The sequence below is a fragment of the Hemicordylus capensis genome, chromosome 8 (assembly GCF_027244095.1).
Source record: "Hemicordylus capensis ecotype Gifberg chromosome 8, rHemCap1.1.pri, whole genome shotgun sequence".
NCBI lineage: Eukaryota > Metazoa > Chordata > Lepidosauria > Squamata > Cordylidae > Hemicordylus > Hemicordylus capensis.
In genome coordinates, this window is record NC_069664.1 from 9592777 (window position 1) to 9615854 (window position 23078).

General features: G+C 48.9%; 1 protein-coding gene across 2 annotated transcripts; it reads right to left on the bottom strand.

Annotated features, from left to right (window-relative positions):
- Positions 1 to 1220: 1220 nt before the first annotated feature.
- LOC128333526 (pituitary homeobox 3-like) lies at positions 1221 to 12253 on the bottom strand. 2 transcript variants are annotated; one of them, XM_053269033.1, is made up of 4 exons: positions 11694 to 12253; positions 7577 to 7612; positions 6592 to 6806; positions 1221 to 5597 (listed from the first exon to the last, which is right to left on the bottom strand). In XM_053269033.1, exons 1-4 carry the CDS (start codon positions 11779 to 11781, stop codon positions 5097 to 5099), a joined length of 840 nt encoding a protein of 279 aa, XP_053125008.1. In that variant the 5' UTR covers positions 11782 to 12253; the 3' UTR covers positions 1221 to 5096. The 2 variants fall into 2 exon arrangements, with proteins under 2 accessions (XP_053125008.1, XP_053125010.1); XM_053269035.1 differs by lacking the exon at positions 7577 to 7612.
- Positions 12254 to 23078: the final 10825 nt, after the last annotated feature.

A 23078-nucleotide genomic window follows, 5' to 3' on the forward strand; every position in this document is an offset into this window, starting at 1 on the left:
AGCATCAGGCAGGCCAGTTCTCTGGGCCCTTCCAGTCACATGTCGCACACCCTACAAGCAAGGGAGTCTGGGGTTCTGTGAGGACATTTGACATTGACACAATCCAACTGGGTCAAAATGGTCAAGGTGATTTTTCTTGGGGGTGGGGAACAGCTTCTTTTCCTCTCTACTGGGGTGAAAATAGCTCTTGGCGTTCTGCCTGGGACCACATTCCAGAAGATACGAAGAGCTCAGATGTGGCTGGGATAATTTTGGAAAGCACCAACCCTCTGGATTGCAAACGGCTGAGGCACCAAAGATATCGGAGTGTGACGATTCCTATGCTATGCCTGCGCTACGCTAACAGTGGTTGACCTGGAAGTCCTCCAGGCAAGGCTGGACTCAAAATAATCCTAGTTCTCTGCTCCGAAAATCTCATTTTGGGCAGTTGGATTCTGCAAAACAAAGAAAGACATGCATGGTCTCGTGCTTCTTTCTTTATAAATTGCTCGGTCTTGTATGCTTCTTTCTGAACCTGTGTTTCAGGTTGACTTGCAGGATTAGGACAAACTTAAGATAGGAGCTGACCTTATACCACCTCTGACCCGTGGTCTGTCCAGCTCTGCATTTACTTGACTGGCAGCAGTTTTCCAGGGTTTCAGGAAGGGGTGCTTTCTAGATCTCCTTGGGAATGACAGTGAACCTGGGCCCTTCTGCATGCAAAGCAGTGTTTGGGGTGGAGAACCAGTCTTGAGGCAGCAAGCATGAATAGTTCCCTTTGCTAAGCAGTATTCACCTTGGTTTGCATTTGGATGAGTGACTACATGTGAGCACTGCTGTAAGATATTCCCCTGAGGGGATGGGGCCATAGCTCAACAGAAGAACAGAAGGTCCAGGTTCAATCCCTGGCAGCATCTCCAGTTAGGGCTGGGAGAGACTCGTATCTGAAGCCTTGGAGAGCCACTGCCAGTCAGTGTAGACAATACTGAGCTAGATGGACCAGTGGTCTGACCAAATGTCCTTCCCTCTCTAGGCTTTTCTCAAGCCAGGGACTTAAGGGTGGACAGTGGGGCTCTGAGGAATGGCCTTTGATGGCCAGTGTCCACTCAGACTTGCTGGAATGTGGGTCTCACAAAACCCTGCCTGTCTAGGTCATGGGAAGCTGAAACCCGAGTTCTGCCATTTTGAAATGTGGCCAGATGAAGAGAATAGAAGGAAAGCTGAGGACCAGAGTCCTGGAGTCTTGTGGATTAAAAAAAGGAACTCTTTATTTACAGATAGACAAGTAGAAAGCGGGGGGTAGGGGAGAGCATGCAGGCACACAAATGGGCTGCACAAGTCTTAAACCAACCTCAGTTCTCCCCCAAAGAGCAGCACCACTCTTGCAAGCACCCACCCCACCTCCACCCGTAATCCCAGCTGTTTCTAGCCAGGCAGTTCCAAGAATCCAGCTTTCTCCTGCCGGGATTCACATGTTGCAAGACTCAATTCCCCCTCCTTCTTAGAGTGGTGACTCTGTTCTAGTGCTGCCCCCTGATGGTTGCTTTCAGCATTTCCTGGTGCACAGCTTAAAATGCATCAACCTTGCCCAGACGTGACACAGCCTTCTGTAGGGAGCACACTTTTTGCCTCCGAGCCAGAGAAGAACTTTTGGGGCCATGGTGGAGAGGATTATGAGCCAGGGACACTGAGATGCGGCAGGTAGGCAAGCAAGCAGGAGTGGTAAATAATTTGTATGCTTGCCTCCATGTGTCACAGCTATTCAGAATCACATCACCCCTTTTTTTCACTTGATTCAGCTCTTGCCTAGAAACGGATGCTCTTTTCACCCGTAAAGCTATTCTGATCCAGGGTTTTTTGTTGGTACAGTAGGCTCATTCTCATGATTATGAATGAAGGAGGAGACACATCCTGTCCTAATTTGGAGCCTGTGCATGCTCCTAATCTGTGATCTGTGGTCTGTTCTGTGTTCTGCCTGTGAGTAAAAAGCAACGTGATGGTCTGTTAAGCATCAGCTGCGTCGGAGGGCTCTGTCCTAACCAGCACCTGTACCCAGCTCTTTAAGGAGATAGGAGAGAAAGCCCTCCAACCCAGCTGCTGCTTAGCAGACGGTCACTGCCCGTGTCTCCAACCCAGGGACAGAGCTATAATTGGGTGCAGTGTTCCCTCTAACAGGGATTCCCAGATGTTGTTATGGACAGGGAGCCATCTTATATACGTATTTTTTATATTTCTATGCAAACTGCTTTGAGAATTTTGTTGAAGAGTGGGATATAAATATCAGTAGTAGTAGTACCACTCCCCGAATCCCCAGCTGCTGTGGCTTTTGCTTGGGGATTATGGGAATTGTAGTCAACAACATCTGGGAATCCCTGTTAGAGGGAATACCGATTGGGTGGACAGGTTGAAAGAGCATGAACTGCCCAGCTCCTGGGAGCCACATGGTTTGCCCCTTGCCCCTCCCTCCGAACTCTGGCCGGCCTCATTTCTTAGCCGGCTTCGTTAGCGGCTGCGTATTTTCTTCATTCTCTCCCTTGTTAGTGTGGGAGAGAATGAAGAAGACATGCAGCCAACAAAGAAGCCAGCTGGGAAATGAGATCCGGAGGGTCACCCTGGCCATTCCGGGCACTGGCCATGCCCCCTGTGTGTGATGCCATGTGCAGCGGGCATGAAGGGCCACCAGAGAGAAGGGCAAACGTGCACCCAGCCTCCCTTAGCTATGTGCCTGCTCTGACCTTGTTTTTAACCCACACACAAGCAGAAAACAGGAGCGCACCCATAGGCTTCTCCTACCCATGGAAGGTCATGAGGACAGCCCGAGTGGCGATCTCCTTGTTCTCTGTTTCTCAGATGGACGGATTAGTGAAGGCATTTCTATCGACACAAAACAGGTTAATTATATCTCGTGGTCAGGGATATGGTAGACCAAAGGAGCAAACGCGTGACAGCTTGTTTCTGACTGAACAAATAACCAAGAGGAGAGTTTATCATTGGAATGCAGATATATTTCTCTAGTTATGGTTTTCCATCAGTGGGCCCTCTCCTTCCTGGAGCTTCCCCTGTCCCCTCACTGTGGCAGCAGTCACGGGGTTCTTTCACTGTTGGTGGAGCAGGAGCATTCTGGCCACCAGCTACATGCTCACCATCTCCCCCACCCCAATGCCCGACGTACTGTCACGATGCTATATGGGGCACTATGGGGAGGGCACATGTTGGACAGCCCCCACCAGCTGGGAAACCACTTTTGTGCCTTCTGGCCCACCCAGAGTGAAAGGAACCCACATCTGCCCCCATGGTAGAAACCAGTCTTGAGGATTACCCAGACCCAACAGAGCAGACTGTGAATCGAGCTGAGATGCAGCAGGCATCCTCCATTCTGAACGGGCCCTTTGGTCTCACAGGCAGCTTGTATTTTGCCAACACATCTTGCAGTACACAGGGAGTCCTCCTGTGCTATTGCCACCTGAGGCCTATCTAAATCAATACAGTGGTGAAATGGGCTAGGTGGGATCAGAAAAGCTCCCAGCATCCCATTGGTTTTGCCATCTTTGCTTCTCCTCTCCTCCATCGCTGCTTCTTGTGGGCTAGGGGTGTGCAAACAGGTTCGGACCGAACACCCCCCAGTTTGGGGGTGTTCGTGAATATTTTTTTTTTAAAAAAAATTAAATAGCTTACCCCCTCCAGGGGTCACTAGCATGGTCGCAGGGGGGCCTCCAGAGGTTCCTCCTCCCCCTGCTGGCCTCTGGAATTAGCCCCCTCACCTGGTCCAGGCATTCTTCGGCCTGTTCTGGACCTCACCCCTGTCATGGCGGCCATTTTGGATGAGAAGCACCCAAACCAGGCGAAGGGGGCAATTTTGGAGGCTGGTGGTGGGGAGGAAGTGCCTCTGGAGGGTCCATACACACACACACGACTGTGCTAGCAACCCCCGGAGGGGGCAAGTAACTAACTTTTTTAAAAAATTATTTGTGAACCACCACCACCCCGAACCAAATGGGGAGGAGGGGTTTGAGGGGGTGCCGGACCAAATTGGCCTGGTCTGGTTTGGGTCCAGTTAGGACTCAAACTAAACTGGGCCAGCCAGTTTTGTGCACTTCCCTATTGTGGGCCTGGGTTTTCCTCCTCCTCTGCTAGAACTCTGTTTCTTTGGGCCATGATGAATGGGCTTTACTTGAACCATTCAAATACCTGAGAATAGTCTTGTCATGTCACCTGCCATGCCCCCTTACTAAAAAACAAAAACAAAACCTGAATAATAACCCCAACATTGGGCAGTCAAAACCAAGATTAAATCAGAATGGTGGGGGCTGTTTGTATGCCTTGGCCATAACAGGAGCCGGGGCCTCAGCGAAGCAGCCAGCTCCTTGACAGGTGAGGTGTGGCAGAAATAGGGTGGAGAGGTGCGTGTGCTCCAGTGAGCCCCAGAATGGAAGACCAGAGATGGTCGGGGGCCTAGAACACCTTCCTTACAAGGCAAGGCTACAACATCTGGGCTTTTTCGCTTAGGAAAAAAAGACGACCAAGGGGAGACCTGACAGAGATCTATACAATTGTGTGTGGTGTGGAGAGAGTGGAGAGAGCGAGACATTTCTCTCTCACACACACACACACAAAACTAGAACCAGGGGTCATCCCATGAAACTGATGGCCAGGAAATTTAGGACCAACAAAAGGAAGCACTTTCCCACACAGTGCATAATGAACTGATGAAATTCACAACCACCGATGGATGTTGTGACAGCCACCAGCCTGGGTGGCTTTAAGAGGGGCTTCGACAAATTCATGGAGGAGAGGTCTTTCAATGGCTACTTGTTTGATGGCTATAGGCCACCTCCAGTCTCAAAGACAAGATGCCGCTAAATACCAGTTGCAGGGGAGTAACAGCATAACCCTCAGCTCATGCCTGTGGGCTTCCCAGAGGCATCTGGTGGGCCACTGTGGAAAACAGGGTGCTGGGCTAGATGGGCCTTCTTGGGTCTGATCCAGCAGGGCTGTTCTTATGTTTGTCCAGGGCTCCCTCTTCACGCCGAACTTGCAGAGACCCACTTCTCTCCAGAGGCCCTCAGTATGTCTAAAGATGACAGAGATACAGGTGTCCATCTTTGGGGCCCCTGACGTCACACTGGTCTGTCTAGACTATATTGGCTGGGGGTGAGGAGGGGACTTGGTGGAGCCCCGTAGCTGACAGAGGCCTGCGGTGGTTTGACTCTAAATCTCAGCCCAGCCAGGCTGGAGCTGCAGGGGTCCCTGTACATGTACGGCGGAGAAGCACTTTGTCCATACGTGGAGCTCGGAGGGCCGGAAGCACTTGCCAGACTGTTGAAGGTCTCCAGAGATGATACAGCAGGCACAGGGGTTGCTGCTGCTGTGGGGAAGACGCTCTGCGGGGGGAAAGCCGTGAGGTTGATGGAGTTGAAGACCTGGAAGCCTTTGCCGTGGATGGGGTTGGCGTGCAGTCCCTTGGGGGTCCAGTTGTTGTAGGCGTAGCTTGGGTAGAGCTCCTCGTAAGAGCTCCCAGGCAAGCTGTTCAGCTGGGAGCCAAAGGCCCCTTTGCAGAGCTCGGTCTGCTGGTGGCGTTCCTTCTTCCGCCACTTGGCTCTGCGGTTCTTGAACCAGACCTTGACAGAGAGGAAGAAACAGAGAGAAGAGGTGTGGGCTCCCTGATGTTGCAGCTGGTGGTGGAATGAGGCCGCATCTCAGGGGGAGAACATCTGCTTTGCAGGCTGGAGGTCCCCGGTTCACACCCTGGCTTCTCCAAGATTACAGGCAGGAGTCTCTCTCAGCCCTGTCTTGGAGATGCCACCTTGGATGCCATCTTGGAGATGCCAGGGAGGGAACTTGGAACCTAGATGCTCTTCCCAGAGCAGCCCCATCCCCTAAGGGGAATTTCTTGCATTGCTCACTCACATGTTGTCTCTCATTCAACCAGACCCTGCCTAGCAAAGGGTAGCATTCATGCTTGCTACCACAAGACCAGCTCTCCTCCCAGTGGGGGCTCGAGGCAGGGGGCCAGATGTGGCTCCCCCCCTCCCCCTCCTCTCCCTTTTTTAAAACGGGGGGAGGGCATTTTGCCGCCTTGCTTGCAGCCCAATACTCTGCTGCCTGAGCTGGCCACCTCGCCTCGCCTCATGAAACGGCCGCCCCAGCACCAGAAATAGCAAGCCTTTTGGTGAAAGAGAGAAAGAGATCCTAGAGCCAGTGCCAGTTAAGGAAGCTACCGCTTAGGGCCTCACATGATGAGGGGCCCCTGGATACTAGGAAATGGGTAGATTTCAATTTTTACATAATTGGTTGAAAAATAAAGGAGAAAGAGGGAAAAGACACTAAAACAGACATCAGCCTTCTGATAAAACTAGAGAGAGTGGGGGGGAGGGAGGGGGGGACCTTTTTGGACCTGTTTTGTCATGCTATGGGGCCTTTTAAGCTTGACATGGCTTAGGGCCTCGGCATGTTATAATCTGGCCCTGCCCAAAGCTCCTGATCCTGCCAGGGTTGGCGGCTGTCTTTCTCCCACCCCATTCAGCCTCTTGCTCATCCTTTGAGCCTGGAAACCAGTTGGAGGCTCAGCTCACTCCAGGGGCTGCTTTCACCCAAGATGCATCCCTCACTCACCCTAATCCTGGGCTCCGTCAGGTTGGTCCAGCCGGCAATCTCTTCCCTCATGCTCATGTCCGGGTAGCGATTCCTTTGGAAAGTGGCCTCCAGCTCCTGTAGCTGCTGGCTGGTGAAATGAGTCCTCTGCCTGCGGGGCTTCTTCCTTCCCACATTCACTTCCTCCTCACCGCTGGAGTCGGAAGATTTGCACTGGGAATTCTCACCATTCTCTCCTGGAAGGCATCATTCACAGAACAGGCATTAAACGTGTACCCCAACACAGCATCCTTCCTGCAGTGGTGGTGAATGTCTACCTTACGTTTCTTTTTCGACTGTGAACCCTTGGGGAACAGGGAGCCATCTTTATTTGTTTATTTATTACTTTTCTATGTGAACCGCTTTGAGAATGTTTGTTAAAAAGTGGTATTATATAAATTTATGTATACTGTAGTTCAATTTCTGCACTGCCTTTCATAACACTCATCCCAGGGTCATTTACAAAAATTAAAATACTGTAAAACTCTATCAAAATCACATCAAAACATTAAAATCAGTTTAGACAATAAAAATACCAAAAAGCAACTGCCATAAAAAAGAGACAGAAAAGCAGGAGAACTGAGAAACCTGGCAGCCCCTAAAAGATAAAAGGCTGCACAAATAAAACGGTCTTTGCTTGTTTTTTTCAAAGCAGCCATAGATGTCAAAGAGAGGACACTCACAGGGAGAGCATTCCAGGGCCTGGGGGCAACAACAGAGAAGGCTCTCTCTCTCTCTCTCTCTCTCTCTCTCTCTCTCTCACACACACACACACACACACACACACACAACATGCACACATGCGCGCGTGCGTGCACACACACACACAGAGTAGCAGTAGTGCCACAAAGCATGAGAATCAACCCTTTCCCAAAGGATCAGAAATACATTTCCAATCACCCCTGTGAAGCTAAGCTATGTCTACTGGCTTTGATTCTATCCAGTTGGGCATAAATACTGTTTTTACCTGAATACAAGATGACTCTGAATTTAAGATGAGCCCCTTAAGAAAGAAAAAGATAAATACAAGTTATACTTATACTTGCCCCAAAGCAAAAGGACTCTGAATTTAAGATATCCCTCTGATTTCTAACATCAAATAACTTGGGGCGGGTGGGGGGAGGGAAACTAGTCTTGGATTCAGAAAAATGCAGTAGAGAGACAGAGACCGCATTTGTACATAACGTAGAATTGCAGGTCCAATGGATCCTCAGTTCTGCTCTCCTCTCACTCGGCTCTCCCATCCAAATTGGGACACAATGGAGAGCAATTTCTCTGCAGTCAGCGAGATGGCAGAGAGGAGGCAGATCTGGCTGTGAGGGCTTCTTTCTTGTCTGAAGGGCAGCCCACACAGCCAATTACAGCCAGAACTAAGGGAGGCACTTCAACTCCTGTTGGAGGGGATGCAGCCTGCAGTTCCAGATTTGGATGCAACGGAGGCTGTGTACAACCTTGGGTTGTAGATGATGAAACTCACTACAACCCAAGGGTTCAGACTGGAGTCAGAAAACAGAAACTTTGTCTACGTCACCATGCAGAACCACTTTTGCATGCATTCACATGTAACACTTGGAGAACCTCTGGCCTGTTTCAATTCCGGTTCTGTGTTATGGGCAAATGTAGCAAGTGGTTTACTGCCTCACTATGACTAGCTAAATGACTTAGCTTAGCCTGGAAGACTTATCACCAATTCCTGCTAGTGGAAATCAACACTTTTCTTATCTCTGTGTATCTATGTATGAGCAGAGGAGTCCATCCTCCCGGAAAGCTCTTTACCACTCTACAAAGAGGTCTTGGCCCCCAGGACCAAGCCACATATTATGCCAGAGGTCTGTAACTGGGCAACCCCTTTTAAAAAACATTAAAACAACCACGTGGAATTCCATTGCTGACTAATTCCAATGCTTCCCAGCAGTTCTGGGGAAAGGGTATTGAATCCTTACCCCTGCTCTGTTTTCAAGATTTAAATGGCAAAATCTAAATTGCAGCTAGGGCTAATAGCCTTCCAGTGTGGCTATTGGCCCGGCTGGGGAATAAGGAGTAGAAATATAGGGATAATTTATGGGGTGTTTTTTTTCTGTTGCAGAGCTAACAGCAGCATCAGAAGACCAGGATTTAGACTGAGAAAATGTGGTGGGGGGAGGGCTAAACTCTCCCACTCCCACCCCCACCAGCAAGAAGGGCCTGATCATAATTAAAGCTCTCCGCAGCTGCACTAAAGAAAGAAGAATCTGATCAAAGATATCTGTGTTTGGTCTGAAGGCAGAAACCCCAAATTTCTCCTCCTGAACCAACAGTAGAAACATGTTAAGCAGCTGACAATTTCCCTCCCTTTAACGATACCCAAAATCTGCTCCACAGCATGGTAGCCATGCTGTGAATGTTGTATTCAGGGTAACAATTGCATACTACACCCAGAGTACAGAAAGTGTTTATGAGGGTAGCATAAAAAGCTCTCTCATTCAGCCCGAACTAATCCTGAGCATTCACATAGCTCAAATTGCATGACAGACGGTCATATGGCAAAGCAGAGTCTATTTCCTGAGGACAGACTGTCCAGAGACAATTTGTGTGTCACCTCAAGGCCTGAACCTCTGGAATCTGGATCTTCTCAGACTGCAGGATCATTGCATGGAAGACTGAATTTCGGTGCAAGTAACCCGGATTCAGGGCTTGCGAGGGGCAGGAATTGCAGTTATGCTTAAAATTAAAAAGTTTCTGTAGGGTTAGAGGAAAATTGTTTCTGTTTGCCTGTCTATTTTTTTTTTAATAAATTCGATTTCTATACCATTCTTCCAAAAATGGCTCAGGGTGGTTTACACAGAGAAATAATAAATAAATAAGATAAGATGGATCCCTGTCCCCAAAGGGCTCACAATCTATGACATGGAGAGATACGGATGTCCAGATCAGTGCATGCACATCTACTGTTATCTATGACATAGAGAATTCCTGTGTGCAGACTTAGCATCAGAGTTGTGAAAGACAGTCCAAACGCAAAGAAAGGGGTTCAAAAGCCGAGCAGATGGCAGGGAACACTGAAGACAAGCCTCATCGGGGGTGCCATTTAGTCTAGCGCCCCACAAAACATTTCCGTTTCAACCTAAAGAAGAGGCCAGCTTTCTTACTTTGCATTGGTAGAACTGAGAGGTTGATCACCTTCTCTATACCTTTCCAATAACTTTCAATATAAACCAGTATAAACAATGTATACTTTCAATATAAAGTGACACTGAAAGTTTTCAATAATTTTCAGTATAGCATGTCAACAATGACTGATTGATTGATTGATTAAGTGTTGTCGAGTTGGTGTCGACTCTTAGTGACCACATAGATAGATTCTCTCCAGGATGATCTGTCTTCAACTTGGCCTTTTAGGTCTCTCAGGGCTGCATTCATTGCTGCCATAACTGAGTCCATCCACCTTGCTGCTGGTCGTCCTCTTCTTGGAGGCTCAATTCTCATGCATATGGGACACAGGGCCTTCTTGGTTGTTGCCCCCTGGCTTTGGAATTCCAACACACACCCCCGCCACCAATAGGCATCCGCTCCTCAGCTTTTAGACCAGGCCTGCTCAACTCTGGCCTTCCTGCAGAAGTTGGCCTACAATTCCCATAATCCCTGGCTATTGGCCACTGCAGCTGGAGATTATGGGAGTTTAAGTCCAAAAACAGCTGGGGGGGCTGAGTTGAGCAGGCCTGTTTTAGACTGTAGCTAACGACTTGGTTTTTTATTTTGCCTTTTGTATAAAGGGTGGTGTTTTCTTTTTCTACTGATGCTGCTTTTGTGTACTGCTTCTTGTTGGGTTTTGTGGGGGGAGGTATTTTCTAATTTCTTAATAGATTTGTATTTTTAGTATTTGTACCATTTTTTAGTTTTTAACATGCTGTGACATGTTAACATGTTTTAAAATGTTGTTAGGGCTATTTTTTAATGAAAGGCGGTATATAAATTTAACAATCAACCAATCATTATAAGCCACCATGGCCACTGGGCATTGAAGCCAGGGATGGTGGGAGTTATCGTCCAACAACTTCTGGGGACACAAGTTTGAGAATTCCTGATAGAAACCATCCAGTCCTCCTCTAACATACCTCCTGAAGATCCAAAGAACTGCCCTTCCTTGCATCAGACCAAAGGTCTTTCGAGTTCAAAAGTCAACTTCCTATCTTGGCTAGCCAGATGCCAGGAAGCTCACAAACAGGGCCTGAATGCCTTCGCTGTTGCTTGCCCAGGAAGTGAGAACAGGATTATAAAGTATCTTGAACCCTGCTCCCAAGTCAAAGAAAGTCTGTGGCACCAGCACTATTCCCCTGGTCTTGCACACCTCAAGGACTCTAGTATGCAAGCAATTGTGCACAAGTATAGTGCGGACACTGAATCTTCTCCATTGAGTTTGCCCAACTCTGCCAAAGCTTACCCTAACTTGCTCCCACATCTTCCCTCTTCTTCTTTACCATGATCCCTTTGATTCCTAGGGTTTATTCTTAGCTTCCCATTCTTTGATCCCAGACTACTTTCAAGGTAGTCTGAGATCAAAGAATGGGAATCTAAGAATAAACCCCACTTGCTCCTCTCATTGACAATTGCTAATGTGGATTAGATTCTCCAGTCTGCTCTTCCAGCATGCCCTGAAAGAGTGGGAAAGAATGTCCGCCTTGATTATGCGGACAGGAGGTTAGCCAAGGCTGGAAACAGATGCTAGTTTCCTTCAGTGAGCTCAGGAGAGGGATCCCTGCAGTACTGGCCGTATATTCACTCACTCAACCGGCACCATTGGTTAATAGGTTTCGCAGGAGTTTGTCTGGTATGAAAAAACCTGCCAGACCTGTTTGACCAGACGTGACTGTGGGATGAAAGAAGATCATTTGTAGACCATGGGAAGCAATATTTTTTAAAAACTATTTTCAACTCTCCTATATTAGAAAAGCTGATATAGTTTCTCTTCAACCACCCATGGTGAATTACGATGCAGTTTGGCTCTGCTAGATGAAGTTGAGTACACAACTGCTCTTGGCAACAGGTGGGGTTGGAAGCCAGCTTCCAGAGGAGCTGGGATCTTCTTGAACTTCCCCATGCCTTACCTCCACTTTCCGTGCTGGGTGTCCCAGCTAGAGCCCTTGGTGGTATCTCATCGGCGCTTCCATCTCGGCTGGGCAGCAATGCTGACATACTCCCAAAGGTCCAAAGATGAGTTCCCTGTTAAGGTCCACGGTGTGGGAGCAGCAAGATCACTTTGCCTCCCAGTCCACAAGTTCTTAAGGATCTCTCCTTCCAGCTGAACCTGACGTCTCACTCTTGGTGTGCTGAGAGTAGAGGATAAAGGAACAAAATGGCCCAGAAGATGGGGGCCCAAATCTTCCAGAAGAGTGGACAGTCCAGGATGGCAAATCCCTGCACTGGCTCTCTGTAGTCCCTTTCTAGTTCTTAAATCTCCTCCAGCAATCTCCTTTGGGGAGCCAGGTTAGCCATTTTTCAAGGGTCCTGGTTTCCTCCACCAAGAAATCTCTTTCTCCAAGAAACCCACATTAAGACCCAACTGCTGGTCTCCCTCCACCAAAGCCTGCAACTTCTTGGAAGTGATTTTACTCCCCGAGCCCTGGCATTTTAACCCTATCCCTCCTCCTCTGAGTCCGTGCACATGTTTATTTCCCTTTCCCAGGACTGGAGTGTTCTTTGGCTTGGAAGGGAGGAGGGAGGGGTATGTGTGTGTGTATGTGTTGTGTCAAATATCAGGGACAGCTGGGTGCAGTCTAACCAGGTGCCAATCAGCTATGATCTCCACAGCAGCCTGGGGAAGTTGGACGTGGAGATGGATGAGAAAATGGCAGCTGCAAGTCCTACCAGCATGCTCTCTGGAGGAGAAACGGAATATGCACCGTTTCATCACCAGTTGTTCCTGTGTTTATATTTTCTGTTTGGGGTTTTGTTCATCCTTCTGGATTGCCTCTGAAACTTCCGAACAGATGCACCTTAGAATTCTCCTACTGGATCACATCAAAGTTCCAGCAGATCAAAGCTCTGGGGAACGTAGCGCAATGGTACAGCCCCATGCTCTGCATGCAGAAGGTGCCAGGTTCAATCCTTGGCAGCACCTCCAGGTAGGGCTGGGAAAGACTCCAGCCTGAAACTTTGGAGAGGCTCTGCCAGTCTGCATTCAGTGCAGACAATATTGAGCTAGATGGAGCAATTGCCTGTCTTGGGCTGAGACAGCCCACTGTGTACATTTGGGGAATGAGGATGTTGTTCAGTGGTTGAGCCTCTGCTTTGAATGCAGAAGGTCCCAGGTTCAATCCCTGGCAGCAACAACAAATATTTATATACCACTTTTCAAGAAAAGTGTCTAAAGCAGTTTACATAGAAAAAATAATAATAATGTGGAGTATCTATGTTTTGAATTATTATAGCAATGGTTTATATGTATAGTTCACGTGAAACACGCAGACAGGTAAGCGGGAAGTCAATATTTACTTAATTAAATAAATGAATGTAATTTGATTGTAAAGCTATTGTAAAAGCCAATTAAAATTTTAAAATGCAAAAAAGAAATAATAAATAAACAAGATGCATCTCTGTCTCCAAATGGCTCACAATCTAAAAAGAAACATAAGATAAGACACCAGCAACAGTCACTGGAGGGGTACTGTGCTGGGCGTGGAGAGGGCCAGTTACTCTCCCCCTGCTCAATAAAGAGAATCACCACATTTAAAATTTAATTTTAAACATTTATTCATTTCAATGAATGTTTCCACTCTTCTTTTGTCATTTATTTTGTTTTGTGGTAAACCGCCCAGAGATGTACGTTTGGGGTGGTATTAAAATATGTTAAACAAACAAACAAACAAACAAATAAAAGGTGCCTCTTTGCCCAGTTAGCAGAGGTTTACTATCTCCAGGTGGGAGAGACTCCTGCCTGAAACCTAGGAGAGCTGCTGCCAGTCAGGGGAGATCAGGGGAAGCCCACCTTGGCTCCCAACGGTTGTTGAACTGCAACCATCACCCCCCTGAGCCCCAAAAATAATCCTGACTCCCCAAATTTGTGGGGGGGAAACCCAACAAACTGCCAAAAAAATCTTGCCAAACCGTGGATACTTGGGTCATGGTTGGCGAGACCTGCAACAATTTCCCAGTTGTCAAAGCGCATATCCTGCCATGGCCCTCATCTGCCTGATGGTACACTATGCTCCATAATGGAAGCAGGAGGGGAAACTTTGATTGATTGATTGATTGATTGATTGATTGATTGATTGATTGATTGAGTGCTGTCAAGTCAGTGTTGACTCTTAGTGACCACATAGATAGATTCTCTCCAGGATTATCTGTCTTCAGCTTGGCCTTTGAGGTCTTTCAGTGGTGCATTCATTGCTGTCATAACTGAGTCCATCCACCTTGCTGCTGGTCATTCTCTTCTTCTTGGAGGCTCAATTCTCATGCATTTGGGACACAGAGCCTTCTTGGTTGTTGCCCCCTGGCTTTGGAATTTAAGGTATCTCAGTGGTGCGTTCATTGCTGTCATAATCGAGTCCATCTACCTTGCTGCTGGTCATCCTCTTCTTCTCTTTCCTTCCACTTTTCCCAGCATTTTATGGACTTCTCAAGGGAGTTGGGTCTTCGCATAATGTATCCAAAGTATGATAGTTTGAGCCTGTTCCTTTGTGCCTCGAGTGAACACTCTGGATTGATTCATTGTTTTCCTGGCTGTCCATGGTATCCTCAAAAGTCTTCTCCAGCACCAAAGCGTCAATACTTTTTCTATCTTGCTTCTTCAAAGTCCAGCTTTCGCATCCATAGAGTGTCACGGGGAAAACCATTGCCTGAGTGATTCTAATCTTTGTAGGTATAGACACGTCACAGCATCTAAATATCCTTTCCAAAGCCTTCATTGCAACTCTAAGAAGGGGGAACTAGCATGGGTTAAAGCAGCCCTTGAGTGTGTAGACTGTAGGAGTCTGATGTGTGGCAGATGTAGGCACAGCCTTCTTCAGAGCACCACGCATTACAGTGATCCCCATGGGTGGACAAGGTGCCTAGACAGACTTGTCTGTCTCTTGTCTGAGCTGGGCATTCTCCAGATTGCTGACTGATGCAGGCTGGCTGTTGTTGATGGGCTGGACAGAGACGCCAGGCTTCCAGCAGGCTAATTAGGCTTTGAAAGATGGATCTGGGTAGCTGCTCCTGCACCATCCCAAGGAGGTCAGGTTTCCATATTGCCTTTCAGCCAAATGGCTGAAGAAGGTGTTGTGTTGTTCAGCTCTTCTTCTTTCTCCAAGGATGTCCAGACAGGCTGGCTACTGAGAAGCTCTTGGGAATTGCCACCCGCCCTCTCCAGCAAGCTCCAGTTTTCTGAGCAATTGCCAGGTCTTTTCACCCAGAGGCCATGATATCCTCTCCACCAACCGCTTTCCATACACCTGTAAATGGTCACGAATCAGATCTTCCTCCTCCATTCCACAAACATGACCCTCCCTTCCTTCCTTCCTTCCTTCCTTCCATCAGTCAGATTTCCTGGGGCTGTAGCATATTGATGGTCACGCATGTCTTAGGGTGGAGAGCAGACAGTTCTTTGAGAGTGTTGGTATGCTTGGGTGGTGGCCTTTGGGGAGTAGCCTTTGATGGGATGTTGCCTGTGATCTGTCTTTGTACCCTTCTCCCACCAGAATGCACCTCTTCTAGAGCTATTTTCACACAGCATGCACATTATACCATTTTCCACATTATATTGCATGCTCAGGCGTCTGTCCCTGCATACATGTTTACATTCAAAGGACCACGCATGTATTCCATTTGAAAGAACGTGGAGGATGCATTCCTTAAAGGCCCAGTGATGTAGCTGCAAATTCAGAAATGCAGGTACTCTCCATGACAACCCACATGGCCATGCCCACCTCAACAGACAGAGAAGCCAAGACGTACCGCCGCTCTGTCTCTGCGCGTCCCCCCTCCACTATACCCCAGTCAAAGGGTAAACATAAAAACATAGGAAGCTGCCTTCTTCTACCGAGTCAGACCATTGGTCCATCTAGCTCAGCATTGTCTACACAGACTGGCAGCGGCTTCTCCAAGGTTGCAGGCAGGAATCTCTCTCAGCCTTCTCTTGGAGATGCTGCCAGGGAGGGAACTTGGAACCTTCTGCTCTTCCCAGAGCGGCTCCATCCCCTGAGGGGAATATCTTCCAATGCTCACACATCAAGTCTCCCATTCATATGCAACCAGGGCAGACCCTGCTTAGCTAAGGGGACAAGTCATGCTTGCTGCCACCAGACCAGTTCTCCTCCCTATTGGAGAGGTTGGTTGGTTGCAGAAGATGTCTGCGTGCGCCATCCTACCCAGATTGTGGCTAGCACATGGGCAGATTCTCATCCTCCTGTCTGAATTTTTGTTGTCACATGATCCATTCTTGGGAGTGCACAGGACTCTGGGATGCTGGCTGGATGCTCCCACCCAGCTGTTGATAGTGAAAACGGGCCCAGTGTGTGAACAGCTGTGTGCAAAAGAGATGGACAGTCCTCATGGCAGCAAGCATGAATTGCCCCCTTTGCAAAGCAGAGTCTACCTTGGTTTGCATTTGAATGGGTGACTACTTGTCCCTGTTGTCAGCTGCTCACTCCCTGCTAAATATAAACATTGCCCCTTTAAAAGGTGCCTCTTTGCTCAGTTAGAAGGGGTCACATCTCCAGTTAGTTAGTTAGTTAGTTAGTTATTACATTTCTATCCATTTCTGCCTCCGAGGAGCTCAGATGGTTATTTTTATCCTCACATGGTTATTTTTATCCTCACAACAACCCTGTGAGGTAAGTTAAGCTGAGAGATACACGACTGGCCCAGAGTCACCCAGTGAGTTTCATGACTGAGTGGGGATTTGAACTCGAGTCTCCCCGGTCCTAGTCCAACACTCCAACCACTACATCATGCTATGAAGTGATCTGGTCATGGATGACCTTGAGCGAGCCACTCCATCTCAGTTTGCCCTACCTCACAGGGTGGTTGTGAGCTTCAAATAAGGGGGCGAGGCAGCCAGACACAGCCGCAAGCCCCTTGTGGAAAGGCAGGTTAAGAGGGGAAAAAACCAAGACATCCAAATGGCAGATTCACGCCATTTCTGAAGGCTCAGAGCTGGAGCCAGGGTTGCCGGGGGTGGGGGTGAAATGCTTCCCAGCAGAGCGACCTCTCAGCTGTCACAGCTGTCTGTGAATTCCAGCCTGTCTAACTCTTCCTTCGCACAGCTGTTGGAAGAGGAGGGGAAGAGAAGAAAGGAAGCGTGCAGTCCAAAGCTGTGGAGGCGACTCAGAGTCAGTGAGGTGGCTCATTATTCATGCACTGGGAATTCCGGGAGACTGGAAGGATTTCATGGGACAGGGGGCTGGTGGGCGCTGGAGAAGGCTGCGCTCAGAGCCACAGAGCAAAATCAGAGCCAAGCAAGCGACAATAGGCTTTGCATGTCCATCCTAGGTAAAAGTGAGGTCGAATGGTCGCCGTCAATTTTGCAGGTAGCCAAGGGAGGTTCATTGGGTGGCCGTAAGGAGTGGGGGCTGAAAGGGGGTGCAAGTGGCAGCAGCACCTCTTCCTGGTGGCTGGTGGTGGCAGCCTTCTCCACTCAGGGCTGATCTATGATTGCAATAACCTCAATCTGAATCATTCTCCCCTCCTTAAGTCACTCCATAATGATGTCGCACAGGTCCTCAACCGTGGGTGTGCAGATGTTGTTGGACTGCAGCTCCCATAATCTTTCAGCCATCGCAGCTGGGGAGAAGAACAGAGCAAGCTGCCTTAGTAGAAGTCAGGGTCTGAGTCAGACCCTTGGTCCATCTAGCTCAGTATTGCCTACACTGACTGGCAGCAGCTCTCCAAGATTACAGGCACGAGTCTATCCCAGCCCTACCTGGAGATGCTGCTGCCAGGGGGTGGACGCATGCAGATGCTCTTCAACTGAGCTACAGTCCTATCCTCATAAAAACATAGGAAGCTGGTTTATACTGAGTCAGACCACTGGTCCATCCTGCTCCGTACTGCCTACCTGTCTTTGCCTAGGTCCTGCTTAAAGCCATCCAAGCTAGTGGCCATCACCACATCCCGTGGCAGAGAATTCCATGGATTAATTATGCACTGGGTGGAAAAGTACTTCCATTTGCTGGTCCTAAACTTCCTGGCAATCAGTCCCAGGTTCAGTCAGTAGGAGAGAGGACATGCCCTCCACGTAGCCCTCATCTCTTGCCTGTGGGCTTCCTAGGGGCATCTGGTGGGCCACTGTGTGAAACAGGATGCTGGACTGGATGGGCCTTGGGCCTGATCCAGTAGGGACTTTCCACATTCAGTTCAGATGCTCTGTCACTGAGCTATAAGCTCCTGCTGTAAAAAGCCCTCAGGGACATATTTTCAAGCAGCTCAGAACACTTCCAGGGGAAGTGGGCCCAAAGCCCACCCTGCACGACTGCCCGTGCTGCTTTCGTCAGGGACAGAGTTGCCGGTGTGCTTCCTTGGCTACCTTATTGGGGAGGTTGGCTGCTGCTGGCCCACATGTTAGCCTAACAGTGGCCACGATGACTCCATGCACTTATATTCCGCTTTTCAACAAAGGTTCTCCAAGTGGTTCATGTAGAATACAAGATGGGAGTCTTTCCCCAAAGGAATCACAATAATAAGATTGATTGATTGAGGGCTGTTCTCATTATTGACACTAGGGGAGGAGATGTCTCCTATCCCGTTTCAGGAGCTGGGCGTGCTCCCATATTTTTGCCCGCCTGTTGGATAGAAACTGTTAGAAGTGAAGGACTTTGCTCTGTCTCATGTCTCAATGAGAGAGGGGGACAGACTAGTGAGTCAGAAGGCTAGAGAGGTCAAGACATTGGTCATCCCTTCTCTACTGCTCTGACACTATCCCTTTGATATGTAGATTGCCAATCTCAGGGACTAACTTCCTTCCTTGCTGCTGGCCACTTCCTCTTCTCTCTTTCCCTTTCTTCTTCCTTGCAACATGCAAGTTCCTCTCTCCCTGCACCATGTGTGCAGAGATGAATCCATGTGCATCCAGCTAGCAAGCTAGATTAGATTAGATTATCTTTCCACTTTACTATCTAGAATGGAGTTCACCAATAAAGACTCCTTATATTGATTGGAAACTATGAACTGGCTCCAAGTTTCTTTTGCTCTCAGCATACACGCATGCCTCGGCAGACTCCGCTGTGTTGTGCCTCTGTGCACTCTGCTATATTAGAAGGGTATCTCTTACCAGAGAGAATTCCCAACAGAAACAAGGTTGGAGGCAGGGGGTCCGATCATCTGTCAAGCCCATGCTGGGTAGGATGAGTGGGCCTGACCCAGATTCCATCCCCAGCTTCTTAACGAGGTAGATGCGGAAATTGCCCTACCCAGCTGGGGCTTGACAGGTAACCATGCTGCTCGCTTCCAACCTTGATTTTATCTAATTCATGATTGACATTGGGGAGTGTGACCAGCTCCAAGATTAGAGTAGGCTTTTCCATAGGGATTTTATCCCCTATGCTTTTTAACGTCTATATGAAGCCACTGGGAGAGGTCATCAGGAGGTTTGGAGTGAGGTGCCACCAGTATGCTGATGATGCCCCACTCTCTCTCTTTATTCCATCTCAATCAGGAGAGGCAGTTGAGGTGCTTGACCGTTGCCTGGAGGCAGTAATGAGCTGGATGTGGACCAATAAATTGGAACTGAATCCAGATAAGTCGGAGGTGCTGTGTGTCAGGGGCTCTTGAGTCCATGAAGTGATGAGAGATCCTGTTCTTGAGGGGGTGGTAGTACCCCAGAAGGAACAGGTGCGTAGCTTGGGGGTACTCCTGGATTTCTCATTGTCACTAGAGGCCCGGGTGGCAGTGGTGGCCAGGAATGCCTATTTTCAACTTAGGCTTGTCTGCCAGCTACATCCCTTTCTGGATAGCCTGGCCACAGTGATCCATGCTCTGGTAACTTCCAGACTGGATTATTGTAATGTGCTTTATGTGGGGCTGCCCTTGAAGACAGTTTGGAGGCTGCAACTAGCTCAGAATGCAGCAGCAAGACTTCTGATGAGCACTTCTAGCCAGATGCACATCACACCAGTCTTAAAGGAACGGCACTGGTTGCCAATTTGCCACCAAGCCAGATTCAAGGTTTCAACATTGACTTATAGAGCCCTGAACAACCTGGGCCCCAAATACCTGAAGTTCCCTTCTCCCATATAGACCTGCTCACCAGTTAAGATCTGTAGAAGAGACCCTCTTGGTAGCGCTACCATTGTCAGCAGTTAAAGGGGTAGGGGCACGTGAGAGGGCTTTCTCTGTGGTGGCCCCTGGGTTGTGGAATGCCCTCCCCTCTGAGGGGCGCCAAGCTCCGACATTGTGCACATTCAGAAGAATGGTGAAGATGGATCTCTTTACCCTGGCCTTTGACTGGAGATGTAGTGGTTCTTCCCCTCTCAGGCACTGTATATTTTAATTATGGTGTATATTGGTTTTATTGTAACCCACTCTGAGAACCTTTGGGTATAGGGTGGGCTAGAAATGTTAATTAATTAATTAATTAATTAACTAGCAAATTATCCTACTCCAGCAATAGCCACTTGGGACTTTCCAGATGGCACCTTGAGATTGCTTCGCTGCGTATAGGCTCACCGTCCGTCCATCTGATCTGGGTTTTGACACCCAAGAGCCAAAGGGCTGACCCACAGCAGGGCGACTGAGTCTGAAGGGCTCCAGGCCTGCTTACCTTTCATGCCCCTTCGGCCTTCTCCTCCGTTGGTCGTGAAGCTCAGACATGACAACCATTTTAATGGAAGGCTATTTGGAGCCAGACTAGGCTGCTTGCCACCTTGACCTTCTGGAGAGGCTAAATTTGTTCTTCTGCAATCAAGTCACTTTATTTATAGCTGCGATGACAGGTCTTCGGGATGGTAAGCAGCTCTTGGCCAGTGAAAATGTGCCCCTTTCTCCCACCCCAGAATATGAGGGGTGCTGATTGGGCCCAGAGGTAATGAACTATGATGGACAGTAATCCCAGCTAAGGAGGGCCGGATTTACTATCTGTCATTACCGGGAGACCTCGTAACTCAAGCCGGCCGCCGGCTTGATTTATGAGGGGATCTGGAATTGCTGAATCCTCAGCACCGCTTGGCCCAGCAGGGAAGCAGAGTCTCAGCCTCAGCATAAATAAACCCGTAAAGGTTACCCAGCAGTTTCCAGCCACACCGGGCCTTGATATCGCCCCGCCACAGGCTGTAAATATCCCAGCCGCTGTCGTGTGACACCTTTTTCACATAGCTGAGAACCACATCCCCTGACTGGGATGTCCTCCTGGAGAAGGTGGCCAGCTGGAATGCCGGAGAGACACCGGGGCAAAATCCTGCTTGTCCTCCAAGAAAGATTGCAACCATCTCAGGACAGGTCTGGGTGACGGGGCATAGCAGGAGTTAAGGGCCAAACAAGATGCAAGGCAGGAGAGCGGTGGCTTGGCTCTTCCATTATTTTTATGGGAGGAGAGCTGGTCTTGTGGTTGTCCCCTTTGCAAAGCAGGGTCTGCCCTGGTTTGCATTTGAATGGGAACCCACATGTGTGAGCACTGTAAGATATCCCCCCTAGTGGATGGGGCTGCCCCCTGGCAGCATCTCTAAGATAGGGCTGAGAGAGACTCCTGCCTGGGAGCCTTGGAGAAGCCGCTGCCAGTCTGTGTAGACAATCCTGTGCTAGATGGACCAATGATCTGACTCAGTATAGGAGAACTGGTCTTGTGGTAGCAAGCAGGACTTGTCCCCTTAGCTAAGCAGGGTCCACCCTGTTTGCATATGATTGGGAGACTAGAAGTGTGAGCACTGCAAGATATTCCCTTCAGGGGATGGAGCCGCTCTGGGAAGAGCAGAAGGTTCCAAGTTCCTTCCCTGGCGGCATCTCCAAGTGAAGGTTGAGAGAGATTCCTGCCTGCAACCTTGGAGAAGCCGCTGCCAGTCTGCGAAGACAATACTGAGCTAGATGGACCAATGGTCTGACTCAGTATATGGCAGCTTCCTATATTCCTGTGTTCCTAAAACAGCTTCCTGTGTTCCTATATTATCTGTTTTATTCAACAGAGTTGAATACCCTGCAACTGGTATTTGGAGGCATCCTGCCTCTGAGGCTGGAGGTGGCCTATAGACACCAGATTAGTAGCCATGGATAGACCTGTCTGTGAATTTATCTAAACCCCTCTTAAAGCCATCTAGGCTGTTGGCTGCCGTCACATCTTGTGGCAGAGAATTCCATGGGTTTATTATATATTGTGTGAAAAAGTACTTCCTTTTGTCAGTCCTAAACAGCAGTGCTTGGGAGGCCATATGCAGTGCTGGGCTCCTGCGTCATTCCGTTTCAGTTATCCTGGCGTGTCCCAAGGGCTTGCGAGTCACGACGTTGTTGACGCCTGGCCTGACACGAGTGTAAATCCACCACAACGCCATTAACGTTGTCCAAATGGCTTCCCAATTAGCTGCACACCCAGCCTGCCCTCCGCTCTCCCCTGTATGTCATCCTCCACATCTTTCTTCCTCTGACCCTGGAGTCCGCTCCCTTAAGTGTGTTCTTATGAGGTGTCACATTGCAGAGTATCAAAGAGCGATCATGGAGATGACATGTGGGGATTATATCGCAGGGAGCGGACAACAGGATGCAAGCACGGCCACGTTCATGCCAACATTATCCCCAGAGGAGCTTCAGGGAGGGAAATGCCACTGGGCATTTCCAGTACATCTGCCTTCCATTTATCTAGAAGGTTTCTGGGACCTTTCCAGGATTGAACTTCTTCTAAGGAGTCAAAATGGTTTATCCATATATATATATATTTCTCTTAGGTGTATCAGTCGCTAATCCCATGCGTGGCAGCTCTTGTGAGAGTTCGTGAGCTGCCAGCAGGGGAAGAGGAAAGCAGTGGCTCCGGACAGGCTTGCAGGCGGGGGGCTAGCCGGGCAGCGGGCGGGGAAGGAGGGGAGAAAACAACAGTGGCGCCAAGAAAACGGCGGTGGCTGGCAGGGGGAAAGTGATGGAGGCAGGAGAAAATGGCGGCAGCGGCAGAGAGAGAATTAGAGGTGCAGATGCTCTGTGCCCGCCCAGCTAGTTTAATTTATTATCCATTTTCTTTAGCACTGCATGTCTGTCTTGCCCTTTCTCCATAGAGTTTTTATCCTCAATTTTATCCTCAGAACAACTCTGCGGGGTAGGTTAGGCTGAAAGATGGTAGGCTTGTTCACGCAGCCACTGGCAAGAGAAGCACCTGGCCTGGGTAGAAGAGTTGGGTGTGCTCCTGATTTTTGGTCACGTGCTTGCAAACCTTAAGGTAGGAGGCGGGGAAAGTGATTGTGTGCAAGGTGGCAGCTGGGTAGGATAGCTGTTCGTCCTACCCTCAACAAAAGGCTGGAGGCAGAATCCGGGTAGGGTACAGCAGGCCAAAAAATCAGAAGCACACCTGACTCTTCTAACCAAGCTGGGTGCATCTCCTTCCC

Bases quoted from the DNA above. Each gene is read 5' to 3' on its own strand.
- LOC128333526 (XM_053269033.1), bottom strand. From the start codon at position 11,781: ATGTCAGCATTGCTGCCCAGCCGAGATGGAAGCGCCGATGAGATACCA. The intron at 7,613-11,693 runs GTAAGGCATGGG...TTCTTTCTTAAG, and splicing joins ACCCAGCACGGAAAGTGGAG to GGGCTCATCTTAAATTCAGA. The intron at 5,598-6,591 runs GTGAGTGAGGGA...CTCTCTGTCAAG, and splicing joins TGACGGAGCCCAGGATTAGG to GTCTGGTTCAAGAACCGCAG.